Below are 13,997 nucleotides of genomic sequence, written 5' to 3'. Positions count from 1 at the left end.
GTATGTTCTTCACTTTTGTGCTGAAGGACATAATTTTATTTAAGTACTTTCTCTTGTCTTCAGTTACTTAGGACAGTTGCTGGTTATTGGGGTGGACAATTGTCCTCATATCAAAGACTGTTAGGCTGAATTTGGTCATTGGCTGAACCCAGGCTCACCTTTTTCTCCTGTCTCCGATAGGACTTTGCCAATACCATTCCTGGCCATGGAGGCATCATGGATCGCTTTGACTGCCAGTATCTGATGGCCACCTTTGTCAATGTGTACATCGCCAGTTTTATCAGGTACATGCCTTTCCATATCGGGTACAGGAACCAAGTTGTGGATTTTTTTTTTTTTTTTTTTTGTGATTTTTGGCCGGGGCTGGGTTTGAACCCGCCACCTCCAGCATATGGGACCGGCGCCCTACTCCTTGAGCCACAGGCATCGCCCGTGGATTTTTAAATATGTCGCAATTCTAGAATTTTAGTTATGTCAAAGTTTCCGTGAAAAGCATCCCAAATATGATGCAGTTTTTCCTTTTTTTTTTTTTTTTTTTTTAATTGTTAGGGATTCATTGAGGGTACAAGAAACCAGGTTACACTGATTGCATTTGTTAGGTAAAGTCCCTCTTACAATCACGTCTTGCCTCCAAAAGGTGTATCACACAGCAAGACCCCACTCCACTTCCTCCTTCCCTCTCTCTGCTCTTCCTTTCCCCACTCCTCCCTCCTCCTTTCTCTCTCTGCTCTCCCCTTCCCCCACCCCCACCGTGTCCTTACCTGTCCTCATATCAAAACTGAGTACATAGGATTCATGGTTCTCCATTCTTGTGATGCTTTACTAACAATAATGTGTTCCACTTCCATCCAGGTTAATACAAAGGCTGTAAAGTCTCTATTTTTTTTTAATGCTGAATAGTATTCCATGGTGTACATATAGCACAGCTTGTTAATCCATTCCTGGGTTGGAGGGCATTTAGGCTGTTTCCACATTTTAGCGATTGTAAATTGAGCTGCGATAAACAGTCTAGTGCAAGTGTCCTTATGATAAAAGGATTTTTTTCCTTCTGGGTAGATGCCCAGTAATGGGATTGCAGGATCAAATGGGAGTTTGATCAACCTTGAGTTCTTTGAGGTTTCTCCATACTTCCTTCCAAAAAGGTTGTATCAGTTTGCAGTCCCACCAGCAGTGTGAAAGTATTCCCTTCTTTCCACATCCACACCAGCATCTGCAGTTTTGAGATTTTATAATGTGGGCCATTCTCACCGGGGTTAGACGGTATCTCAGGGTGGTTTTGATTTGCATTTCTCTAATAAATAGGGATGATGAGCATTTTTTAATATGTTTGTTAGCCATTCTTCTGTCTTCTTTAGAGAAGGTTCTATTCATGTCTCTTGCCCATTAATATATGGTATTGTTGGCTTTTTCCATGTGGGTTAATTTGAGTTCTCTATAGATCCTAGTTATCAAGCTTTGTCTGAATCAAAATACGCAAATATCCTTTCCCATTGTGTAGGTTGTCTATTTGCTTTGGTTGTTGTCTCCTTAGCTGTACAGAAGCTTTTCAGTTTAATTATGTCCCATTTGTTTATTTTTGTTGTTGTTGCAATTGCCATGGCAGTCTTTTTCATGATGTCTTTCCCCAGGCCAATATCTTCTAGTGTTTTTACTATACTTTCTTTGAGGATTTTTTTATTGTTTTATGCCTTAAATTTAAGTCCTTTATCCATCTTGAATCAATTTTTGTGAGTGGAGAAAGGTGTGGGTCCAGTTTCTGTGTTTTACATGTGGCTATCCAGTTCTCCGAGCACTATTTATTGAATAGGGAGTCTTTCCCCGAAGGTATGTTCTTGTTTGGTTTATTGAAGATTGGGTAGTTGTAAGATGTTAGTTTTCACTTCCTATGTCTCTAGTTTTCTGCCAGTACCATGCTATCTTGACTGCTGTGGTTTTGTAGTACAGCCTAAAATCTGGTATTGTGATGCCCCCAGTTTTATTTTTATTACTAAGAACTGCCTTAGCTATACGGTTTTTTGCAGTTTCTGGCCAGGGCTGGGTTTGAACCCGCCACCCCCGGCATATAGGGCCAGCACCCTACTCCTTTGAGCCACAGGTGCCACCCTTAGCTATACATTTTTTTTTTCTGATTCCATACAAAATGCAGAATCATTTTTTCCAAATCTTGAAAATACAATATTGGTATTTTAATAGGAATGGCACTGAATAGTTAGATTGCTTTGGGAAGTATAGACATTTTAACAATGTTGATTCTTCCCAGCCATGAGTATGGTATGTTACTCCATTTGTTAATATCCTCTATTTCCTTTCTTAGGATTTCATAATTTTTTTTATAGCGGTCCTTTACCTCCTTTGCTGGGTATATTCCTAGGTATTTCATTTTCTTTGAAGCTATGGTGAAGGGAGTTGTGTCCTTAATTAGCTTTTCATCTACAGGCGTATACAAAGGCAACTGACTTGTGGACATTGATTTTGTATCCTGAGACATTACTATATATTTTTATGACTTCCAGGAGTCTTGTGGTTGAGTCTTTGGCGTTTTCTTAAGTATAAGATCATGTTGTTGGCAAAGAGGAAGAGTTTGACTTCCTCTGCTCCCATTTGGATTCCCTTTATTTCCTTGTCTTGCCTAATTATATTGGCTAGAACTTCCAGCACTTCGTTGAATAGTAATGGTGACAGAGGACAACCTTGTCTGGTTCCAGTTCTAAGAGGAAACGCTTTCAGTTTTACTCCATTTAGTAAAATATTAGTTGTGGGTTTGTCATAGATAGCTTCAATCAGTTTCAGAAATGTGCCACCTATGCCTATACTCTTCAGTGTTAATTAGGAAAGGATGCTGGATTCGAAAAATCGAATGCTTTTTCTGCATCTATTGAGAGGATCATATGGTCTTTATTTTTGCTTCTGTTAAATGGTGGATAACGTTTATGGACTTTCATATGTTAAACCAGCTTTCATCCCTGGGATGAAACGTATTTGATCATGATGTATGACTTTTTTGATGATAAGCTATAATCTGTTGGCTAGGATTTTATTGAGAATTTTTGCATCTATATTCATTAGTGAAATTGGTCTGAAATTCTCCTTTTTAGTTGGGTCTTTTCCTGGTTTTGGTATCAGGGTGATGTTTGCTTCATGGAACATGCTGGAGAAGATTCCTTCCTCCTCAATATTTTGGAATAATTTCTGTAGTATGGGAATAGCTCTTCCCTGAAGGTTTGATAGAATTCTGGTGTGACTAGGGCACTTTTTTGGTTGGAAGCTTTTTTATTGTTTCTTTAATCTCAGTGCTTGAAATTGGTCTGTTCAGGAGCTCTATTTCTTCCTGTCTAAGCCTAGGGAGAGGGTGTGATCCCAAATATTGATCCATTTCCTTCACATTGTCACATTTCTGGGCATAGAGTTTCTAGTAGTATTCAGAGATGATTTCTTGTATCTCTGTGGGATCAGTTGTTATTTCCCCTTTATCATTTCTGATTGAGGTTTTACTCAATTGAGAGTAAATCAGGTTTTACTCTGATTGAGATTTTACTTTTCTGTGTCTTGTTAGTCTGGCCAAAGGTTTATCTGTTTTATTTATTTTTTCAAAAAACCAACTCCTTCTTTCATTAATTTTCTGAATGATTCTTTTGTTTTCAATTTCATTGATCTCTGATTTAATTTGGGATATTTCTTTTCTTCTGCTGGGTTTAGGCTTAGATTGTTCTTCTTTTTCCAATTTCATAAGATGGCTTGTGAGTTTGTTGATGTGCTCTCTTTCTGTTTTTCGAATGTAGGCATCTAAAGCAATAAATTTCCTTCTCAAAACTGCTTTAGCAGTATCCCACAGGTTTTGGTAGCTTGTGTTGTCATTGTTGTTATGCTCAAGGAAATTAATGACTTCCTGTTTTATGTCTTTCTGCATCCAACTGTCATTCAACAGAAGGTTGTTTAATTTCCATGTCTTTGTGTGGGGTGGAATGTTTTTGTTGGAGTTGAGTTCCACCTTTGTGTCTTGTGGTCTGAGAAGATACAAGGCAAAATTTCAATTCTTTTGATTCTGTTGAGGTTTGTTTTGTGTCCTATGATAGGATCAATTTTGGAGAATGTTCTATGAGGCAATGAGAAGAATGTATATTCTTTATCTTTGGATTGGAGTGTTCTATATGCGTCTATCAAGCACAGTTGTTCTGGGGTCTCATTTAAGTCCCTTATATCTTTGTTTAATTTTTGTTTAGAGGATTTGTCCAACTCTGTAAGAAGAATGTTAAAGTCCCCTGTTATTATGGTATTATATGATACCATATTGCTCAGACTGAATGAGGTCTGTTTTAAGAATCTGAGAGCATTTAAATTGGTGCATAAATATTTAGAATTGAAACGTCTTCTTGTTGTATTTTTCCCTTGACCAATGTAAAGTGATCATCTTTGTCTTTGACTTTAGTTGCTTTAAATCCACATGTATCTGAAAATAAGATTGCAACTCCTCTTTTCTTCTGAATTCCGTTTGCCTGAAAATTGTCTTCCAACCCTTAACTCGGATTTTTAATTTGTCTTTTGAAGCTACGTATGTTTCCTGCAGATGGCAAATGGATGGCTTGTGTTTTTTAATCCAGTCAGCCAATCTATGCCTCTTCAGTGGGGAATTCAAGCCATTAACATTTATTGAGATAATTGATAAGTGTGGTAGTGTTCTATTCATCTTATTTTGTGAGAGCCCATTGCTTGGTTTTATCTTTTGCATCAGTATGGAAGTTAGGTTCTGTCCTGTAATTGCTGAGTTCTTACTTTGCTGTTGATCCATTGTGATCGTCAGTGTGTAGAACAGTTTGAAGTATTTCCTGTAGAGCTGGTCTTGTTGTGGCAAATTTCCTCAATGTTTGTATATCAGTAAATGATTTGATTTCTCCATCAATTTTAAAACTTAGCAGGAAATAGAATTCTGGGCTGGAAATTGTTCTGTGTAAGTAGATTGAAGGTAGATGACCATTGTCTTCTTGCTTGGAAAGTTTCATTAGAGAAGGCTGCAGTCACCCTGATGGATTTTCCCTGTAGGTCAACTGGCGCTTACTCCTGGCGGCTTGAGGAATCTTTTCTTTTGCCTTGACTTTGAACAGGGTCATCACAATGTGTCTTGGAGAAGCTTGGTTAGAGTTGAGGCGACCTGAGGTCTGATATCCCTCTGAAAGGAGTGTGTCAGAATCTTTGGTGATAGTTGGGAAGTTTTCATTTATAATATTCTCTAGTATGGCTTCCATTCCCTTGGGGTGTTCTTCTTCCCCTTCTGGGATACCTATCACTTATATGTTTGAACGCTTCAGAAAGTCCCATAATTCTGTCGGCGAATGTTCTGCTTTCTCTCTCTTCTTTCTGCCTCTTTAACTATCTGAGTTATCTTGAGAGCTTTGTCCTCTACCTCCAAGAGTCTTTCTTTTGCATGGTCTAATCTGTTGTTGATACTTTCTGTTGCATCCTTAATTCCCTAATTGACTGCTTCAGTTCCTTCAGCTCTGCTATATCCTTTCTATATTCTTCATATCATTCATCTCTTATTTGATTCTGTTTTTGGATTTCCTTTTGGTTATTTTCCACTTTATTAGCAGTTTCCTTCATTGTTTTCATCATCTGTATTCTAAATTCCCTTTCTGTTATTTCTAACATTTCTTTATAGGTGGAATCCTCTGCAGTAGCTACCTCATGGTCCCTTGGGGGGGTTGCTCTGGACTGGTTTTTCATGTTGCCAGGATTTTTCTGCTGATTCTTCCTCACGAGTGATTTCTTTTATCTGTTTCCTTGCCCTAATTTTCCTTTCACTTCCTCTTGTTCTTTAAGTTGTCGTGCCTCTGGACTAGGGTTGCCGGGGTAGTTCTCCCACAGTTGGCTCAGTGGGGCCCACAGCCAAACACTATTAGTTCCATCTGGCTCAGCAGCTCAGTGTGGGGCCCTAGACAACGCTTAAAGTCCTCTGTGCTCTTGCCCAACTTCTCCCAAGGTAGTTCAATTGAGTGCCAAGTCCAAAAAAAAAAAAAACAGAACAGCTCACAGGTAAGGCCTTTCCTGTTTGTAATCTCACTGCTGCTGGACTTACAGCTGCCGGCAGGATTAGACAGAACGAACGCATGCAACTACTTGCCAGTCCTCCAGTGCTTTTGTCCTCCTCATGGGGTCCAGAAGTCTCTCACTGACTCCCTGTGTCCTCAAAGGGATGTTTATGGGCAGATCCCACCAGCCAGAGATGCCTGGAGTCTTGTCTCCCCAGACTCACCGTGCCCAGTTGTAAGGAAGCTCTTACTTGGCCACCATCTTGCTCCTCCTCCTTTCATGATGCAGTTTTTTAGTTTTTACTGCTATGGATTTTTTGAGGCCTCCTCATACCTGCCAATATTAGAGAGTCTAGAGATCAAAGCAACACTTGGATAATCAGGCCTTAGGAACTTCTGGGCCCCTGCTCAGAGCTGTTTCTTCATGTTCTATTCTAGAGGCCCTAATCCGAGCAAACTGATTCAGCAGTTCCTGACCTTGAGGCCAGATCAGCAGCTCCACATCTTCAACACTCTTCGGTCTCACCTGATTGACAAAGGGATGCTGACAGCTGCCACAGAGGACGAGTAGGGACCACCAGGGCTGGGAGAACAGGAACAGGACTGAGCGAGGGACGGGTCTCCAAGGCAAGCCCTGCTGCCATGACTAACACAATGACAAGGCTTCAACTCACTATCTTTTTTTTTGTTTTGTTTTTTGTAGGATGTTTTTTATTTGTGGATTCAAAAAAACCTGTATATATAGTCTATGATTTTATGACTTGGGTTGTGAGTAAGCTGTAGCTTTGAGTTGGAAAGAAGTCACGGGGGTAAAACCATTTGAGTTTTTTAAACAAAAGTATTCAACAATCTGGAAGACGATGATGCCCAGCTCAGGAGTGTGTCTGCTTGGTGGTTCAAGACTCCATCAACTGAACTGTCTCTGAGCGCATACAGACACAGACGTTCACCTGTGTCTGACCAGTTTGGAGGGCTTCTGCACTGTGTCAGGGGTCACAGCGCGACTGTCTTTGCTGTACTGGAGATCTTTTCACCTGGTCTTTTCTAGAAATCCCAGCTTGGAGCCTTGGGAGGGTTGCCTTCTGTAGGAAGGACAGATGGATACTTATTAATCAGATAAATACTCTGTCCTGCACAGTGTAAATTAGCTCTGCTTTATAGTATGGTTTTACCTTACTTCATCAGACTGAAAGAAAGTTTCAGTTTTTATTTTTTTCAGAAAGCACGAAAAATTATTTATAATAGTCTGGAGAAAAAACACACTGTACTATTTCAAATGTATGCAGTAGAATGTACTGTAACTGAGCCCTTTGCCACGTGTTTTCAGCTCAAGTGTCTCCTGTAGGGCAGTCAGCTAACTGTGTTATTTTCAGGGACAATGCCGGCCACATTTGTGCTGTAGACTGCTGCTGCCGAGTCCTTTCTGGGGCCTTCCCTTTAGGCAGGGAGCAGAGGCCTGTCGATCATGCACCCTTTGCCTGAACACCCATGTAGCTGCTGTGTTATGTATATTTCACTTGTATATATATCTGTGAATTTATTTTAAAAGTCACTTATTTCTTACAGTAATGTTAGTTGTACCACAACTTCTTCATTGAAATCACAAAGTCCTGCTTAAAAGTATGGAAAACTTAACCTGATTAGAGGCTCGATTATTTTGAAGATTAAATGCACACTTTTTATATAATGTGACCGGTTTAAATGTATTTTGTATTTGACTGGGATACCTTTTGTTGTTATTTGCTTAAGCTGATTTATTTTTTCCCTCCCTAATTATAGGGGTGAGATTGATTTCAGGAAGACAGATTAGTCTTTGTCAGACCAACAAGCGATGGAGCATGGGGGAGAGAACATGTTACCCAAATGTGTTAAATTATTCTGTGCCACAGCTGCTTTCATTGCCAATGACTTGCTTCAGCATGTTGGTCTAGTCCTAGTTTGTGTTGTTTTTGCTTGTAAATTAGCCTCACTGCCTCCCTCAAAGCTCATGGTCAGCCCAGGCCTCCCAGTCTCCAAGGCATTGGGTAGACAACAGAGCCCTCAAGGTGTTTCAGCCCATGTGTCACTGTGTGACTTCCCACATGCATGCAGGGTTGAAGTGGCTTCTTTCCTTTGAACTTTTACTTCATTTCAGCTTTTTGGCTTTTCCTGTTTAGGTCCAAGGCCTTCTTAAAAACCAAACATGTGTGGTCTTGGGCAGGATGCGTTGCACTCAGGGGCCTCACTTTCCCGTGCTGGCTTCCCATGTCTCTGTTCTGCAGTTCGGGCTCAGCAAGTTCACATCCCTAGAGGCTCCTGTGGGTACCAAGTTATGTCCCGGGTGCCCAAAAGGGAAGTGCTTTCAGGCTTTTCTGAACGCTTGTCCTCAAGACAAATCAGTATCTCAGCAGTAGTGACAGGTGATCAGTAATGAGATTGTAGTTTTCTGATTGGAGAGTGAACCCTGGATCACCAAACTAGATACAGCAGGGCATCCATTTGTCTCTATTGTGCCACTGTGGGCAAATTATAGAGTCCTTGAGAATAGTAGTCTCACTGGTACCCAACAGCAGAGGCTCTCCTCCAGTGGGGCAGCCTTAGGGGTCGGAGCCTGGCAGCAGCATGTGAAGCTTGCGTTCCTTTGTGGACAGGTCACTGATAAGGTTCTTGGAAGCAGAAGCCAAATGCTCACTGGAGCTGCCCCCAGGAAGTCCAGGGGATTGGCTGGGCCTTAGTTTCTTCTGATTTCTCCTTTGCTTCCCTGTCGTCAGGAGAGCAGCACCATCTTTTGTCTGTGGAGCACGGTGCACCTCCTCCTGTGTACAGACAGATGCCGCTGTGCTGACACACACTCACGCCGGGCTTAATGAGTGGCACAACTTGCTTTATATACACTTTTTTTTTTTTTTAATCAGAAATAAAGTGTGACTGAAACCATGCGCCCCTCCTTGTGTGAATTCACTGTTTACTACTTCCATGCATGGTTCTAAACAACCTTTGATTAGGTATTATTTATTTATAAATACTGTATTTATAAATTTCTGTATTCAGAAATACCGCATAGACCTGATTTAGATGTTTTTCTTTGTTTTCTAACTTGTATCCTCTGCATTTTCACAGCCACTTTCTAAGATGCCTCAGGTGAGAGTCACAAATACCGGGGAGGGAACTTCCCGGGTGTGACGTGGTGCTGTCAGGATGACTTCAGTCCACAGGACTAGCCCTGCCTGCCTTTGGGCGTGGAGTGTGAGTGCGCCTGGGATGTGGTGCTTTTCCCTCTCTCCAGTCATGAGGCCTGGCCTGAGCCAAGTTGGAGCTTAAACTGCTATTAGCTCATAACTGATGGAATAAGGAGTTGATGAAGGAAGGATCTCAGAAACCACTGCTGACACTTAAAATGAGAAGGTGGCTGTCCCCACACAGGAGCTCTGCCTGTGACTGCTCACAGGGCACCAGGCCTTTTCCTTAGTGTATGTGCATGTGGCCCTCTTAACTGCTTTCCGCATCTCAAAAGTACATGCTTCACGTTTTATGCCTAAAAGTGAAATCCTCTAAGGCAGTCTGGGTCTTATGTATGTTTTTTATTATTATTTTTCATTTGGCCATCTGTTTATGTGTTGTCTATATGTTTATTATTTTTGTCTGTTGCATGGTCTGAGCATTTTAGTAGCCACCATATTAACTACATATAAAATGTATCTGTTCTTAGAGTTGTACAGTTCTGTGTAATGTAATGTATGAGAACTACTCTTCACATCCATTGAAACTAGTCTCTTTTCATGGGGGTGAAATGTAACTTTTAACCTATACAGGTGGACTTTGAAGCCTTCTTTATGGAATTTATACCCCCCCCCACACACACACACTGGGCTTTTATCCTGTAACTTGACCTGTATTATGCAAGAAAATTCCCAAAATGTATTTTAAGGGAGACTGTACCGATTCTGCAATTTGAGTTTAAGCTGGTTGCTGAGTTGGCCAGAGCCTGATTCAAAAGGACCCTTGAGCTCAATGGACCCTTGAGATCTTTGCATTGTCAGTGAGCTCCTGGCTGGCTCAGGTCCATCCTTGCTGTTGACAGAGTTGGGCAGGGGAAGAATGTGAATGGCTCAGGGCAAAAACTGGCCTTGCTCAGAGAATTGTTCAGCAGTGGCCTGTTCCTTATGAAGCCAGCCCTAGGTGGATTTCTAAGGGAGTAGATTTTTATCACTCTATGAATGAGGTCCATTCCTGCTGGAACACTGAGTTTTAGTAACATCTTAGGCTCTGTTGTCTTACATTTGGGCCCACATTTCTTGCATACTGGGAGTATGTGCTGAGGAAAGAGTGGGGTGGGGAGGGGGGTGATTTCGCTTGGATCCAGGCTTCTGTTCTTCTGAGGCCAGGGTGAGGAGGAAAGGCTAGGGGAAGGATGCAGGTGACCATTGTGGACACATCACAAGACAGTAAGCTGTGGCTGGATTTGGCACTTGTTCTTGTCTGGGCACAAGGCTCCAGAGAGCAGCTAGAACCAACCATCAGCTCCTGAAGACAGGGACTAATACTGGGCAGAGCCTCATGTTCTTCCCTGCCTTGGCCAAACAATCTTCCTTTTCCCTTTATCACCCTCCACATAGCTGCCCAGCTTCCACTTTTTAAAGAAATTAACAGTTCCCACTTCCTAACTTAGTCCCCCTTGTTGGGTTGGGGCCCCACGGCACAGGCTGTATGGGGTGTTGGGGTTTGGGCCAAGTGGTGATGAGGGGTTCTTATGTTAGGGCTCTGCCCACCCTACCTCCTTTTGGGCCTGGACTTTTCCCTCCCATATCCCTCCAAAGGGTGGGCCTCACTCTCAGGAAGAGTCCCAGCTGCTGTTTCTACATCAGGCTGGCCAGTAGTGGCCTTGCTCACCTGGGCTCAAGGTGGGTGGAGCCTGTTCTCACCTGGGGCTGTCTCTTTATGAAGCCTCTCACCTGTTTGTATGGGGACCATGTTTTCTAAGGCACAGACATTTCCACTTTGAGGGTAGTTCAGAAGGTGTACATGCTTCAGATGCTGAAGTGTGGGGATTTTTAGGACCTGTGGATGATTTATGAGAATAGAGAGGCAGACTATGTACAGTCTAAGGTTTTATGGACAGTGGATTTTAAATCTTTTTGCTGTTTGAAGACTCTATCCTCTCCCCTTCTCTTCTCCACCAGATAGAGGCCCTATCTACTGAGATGCCTACTCTTTTTATTCATGAGCCAGTGAGATATCAGCAGTGTGTTCATTAATGATTGCAATATTATAGTGCTTGATATGTGCCAGGCACAGTGCTAAGGGTTTACATACGTTATCCCTTTTAATCCCGAGAACAACCTTTGATGGGGTATTATCCATTTTACAGATGAGGAAACTAAGGCATTGTGACTGAGGTTGAGAGCAGTGGTTAAGAAGACAGACTTTGGGCTCATACAGCCCTAGGTCAGAGCAAGTTCCTAGGCTGCTTTAAGTTCTCGCCTCCAACCTGGTTGGCTCTTATAATAGTGCCTTGTCTATGGGGGTTCTGACAATTTAAAGAGATAAAGCATGTAAGCAATTAGCACAGTGCCTGGCACATAGTAAGTGCTCAATAAATGATAGTTTCTTCTCTTGAACTCAGCTAGTAGCTTGATCCAGCTTGGTGTATGCCAGAGGCTGGGTTCTTAGCCACGACACTGCTACCATCCAGCACACAGCCCAGGTTCTTCTTAGAGGAGCAAACTAACCTTATCACCCCCTGGCAGCATCTAGGCGTGCCTCACATGTCATTAAGAAGGACAGCCTAACAAAAGGAAGGAGGCAGTGAGGGTGTTTGGAAATTCTGTCCTTAATGGGAATGGCTGCCCTGACAATCTTGCCCACTTCCTGTGCCCGTGGTTTAGACCGCCCATGGGAAGGAGGCCAGTTCCTCTTGCCTGGTGGTGCATCCACTCTGGGCAGTGAAGGCCTGTCTGTGACGTGCTCTGGACCCCATTTTCTCCTCTGACCAACACTGTACCTTGTACACACAGCTCGAGAACCTGCAGCAGTTTGTACGTTGTGGGGCGGGGAGGCTGAGAAGAGTAGGGAAAATAAAACTGCAGTGAGTGTGGGAACTGTACACACCAAAAGTCTGAAAGACCTGCCCACACCGGTACAACGCAGTCAAGTGGGGCCTTGTGTTTCCTTCTTTCTTAAAAGTATTAACATGATAGATGTGGGCAACCCATTGAGAACAGCTGGTGTACGGTGTTTCTGTCAGATTCTAGGTTAGCAGAGGATCAAATGCGTGATTCACACAGAACTGAGTGAAAAAGTTCCTGTAAGTTAATTTTCTGAACAGAGACGGGAATTGGGAAGGGTGTGTGTGTGAAGGGAGGCTTCGTCACTTTGAAGGCCCAGTGGAATTCTTAAGCTAACTGAATAGTAACAGTGTAGAGCTGTGGGCCTGAGTGTGGATTATTTCCTGGTGTTAGTGGGACCTGATAGCCCATTGCTGGCATTTGAATTGGTCTCTCTCCTTCAGTTAATGAGTGAAGTAATGATAGTGCCATGAAATAGGAGAAGATGGCTTGGGGGTCTCAGCAGCAGCTACTGTGATGGGTTAATCTTGAGCTTGCCCTAGAGGGTCCCCTTGCCCTTCTGGGCTCATGTTTCCAGGTCTGATGCTTCCTCCCTCATTTTTCCATCGAATGGACCCAGGGCAGACTTTTGTCCACAGAAAAGTCTCCACACAGGTGGAGGGCAAGGGACCTCTGGACAAGAGCCTGCAGCCGAGGGCCAACTCTAACAGAGGCAGCCCAGCGAACGCTTATATGGCTGTTGGGACCAGAAAACAACTTGGAAATCTCATGCAGGGAAGTTTGAAGCTCATCAATTGTTTTTCAGAGTTGATGCTGATTGCAAGTTTTAATTTTTACTAATGTTTAATACCTTCTAAAACAGATGGAGAAGATCACACAGGAATCCCCTCTGTTTTGGGAGAGTCTTAGGGAAACCTGGTGTTTTTGGTGAGTTATGCATAGCTGTGGACGTCCTTCTTAATTCTCTTCACTTTGAGAATTTATTTAACCTGAAAGTGCCCCAAACATAGAAATGGCCTTCCCACCCGCTTTGGGAGCCACCTGTGCTCGGAGTGCCAGGTAGTCATATGGGGCCATTCCCAGTGAACAAGCCTCCCAGAGGTCGGCTGTGTGTGCCCTGGCCCTCCTGCCTCTGTGACGAGGCAGAGCACCCCCCAGTCAGTTTCTCTGCTTCTCCCTTTGTAAAGTAGATGGACACTGTGGAATTTGTCCTGTACTGATAGGCTGTGTGTTGATACTCGGTTTTACCATCCTCAGACAGCGACTTGCAACAGCGCTTGGGGGTGTGGGTCCACGTGGCAGTCCTTGTAGCCTCCCCACGTAGGTGTGTGCCTGTGCGCTCCTGCTGTGCTGTCTCCCCAGCTTGATGTCCACTCAGTCACCATGTGCTGCGGTTGATCTTCCTCTGTGCACTTCTGACCAGTGTCGACCGATACATGTAGGTTCTTTCTTCACACGGTGTTAACATGATACGTGTACATTGGAAAGTATTTAACTTATTTATATATCTGAATGTTCCTACTACACAAATAAACATATATTAAATTCTAGATCGTATGTGACTTTTTATTTTGGGGGACACATTTTGAAGGCTTCAGGGGGTGTAGAAGTGGTGTGCTGACCTGGTGCGAGTGTCCAGGTTGCTTTTGTAGAACCAGTGTGACTTCCAGGATGCCCCTGATCACTCCCTGCTTCTAGCAACCCCTGTGCCCTGGGCCTTCCCAGCCTGCTCCCTGGCTTCTTCCACCCCTCTCTGCCCAGCTCTTTGGCCATTCCTTCTTGGCCTTATTTTTGGGGAATCCCTTCCACCCCTCCCTTAGATGGTGCCACTCTGCCCAAAGCTCTCATTCCCTCTCTAACTCTGCCCTGGTGTTCCCGCCCACTCCCAGGGCTCTAATTACCCCCTCACATCAGTAGTTCCAAAGTCTAT

At 43.2% G+C, this 13,997-nt stretch overlaps 1 protein-coding gene across 3 annotated transcripts in view; it reads left to right on the top strand.

The window, feature by feature from the left end:
* Positions 1-13,617, top strand: part of CDS2 (CDP-diacylglycerol synthase 2) — a 103,376-nt gene extending 89,759 nt beyond the window's left edge. For all 3 annotated transcript variants that reach the window (XM_053574857.1, XM_053574858.1, XM_053574859.1), the window contains 2 exons: positions 181-284; positions 6,462-13,617. In XM_053574857.1, the coding sequence (XP_053430832.1) occupies positions 181-284; positions 6,462-6,594 (237 nt within the window). In that variant the 3' untranslated portion in view covers positions 6,595-13,617. The remainder of the gene's footprint in view (positions 1-180; positions 285-6,461) is intronic.
* The last annotated feature ends 380 nt before the right edge of the window (positions 13,618-13,997 follow it).

Source organism: Nycticebus coucang, chromosome 21, assembly GCF_027406575.1.
Source record: "Nycticebus coucang isolate mNycCou1 chromosome 21, mNycCou1.pri, whole genome shotgun sequence".
Taxonomy (NCBI): Eukaryota; Metazoa; Chordata; class Mammalia; order Primates; family Lorisidae; genus Nycticebus; species Nycticebus coucang.
This window is presented reverse-complemented; position numbering and strand designations above follow the sequence as displayed.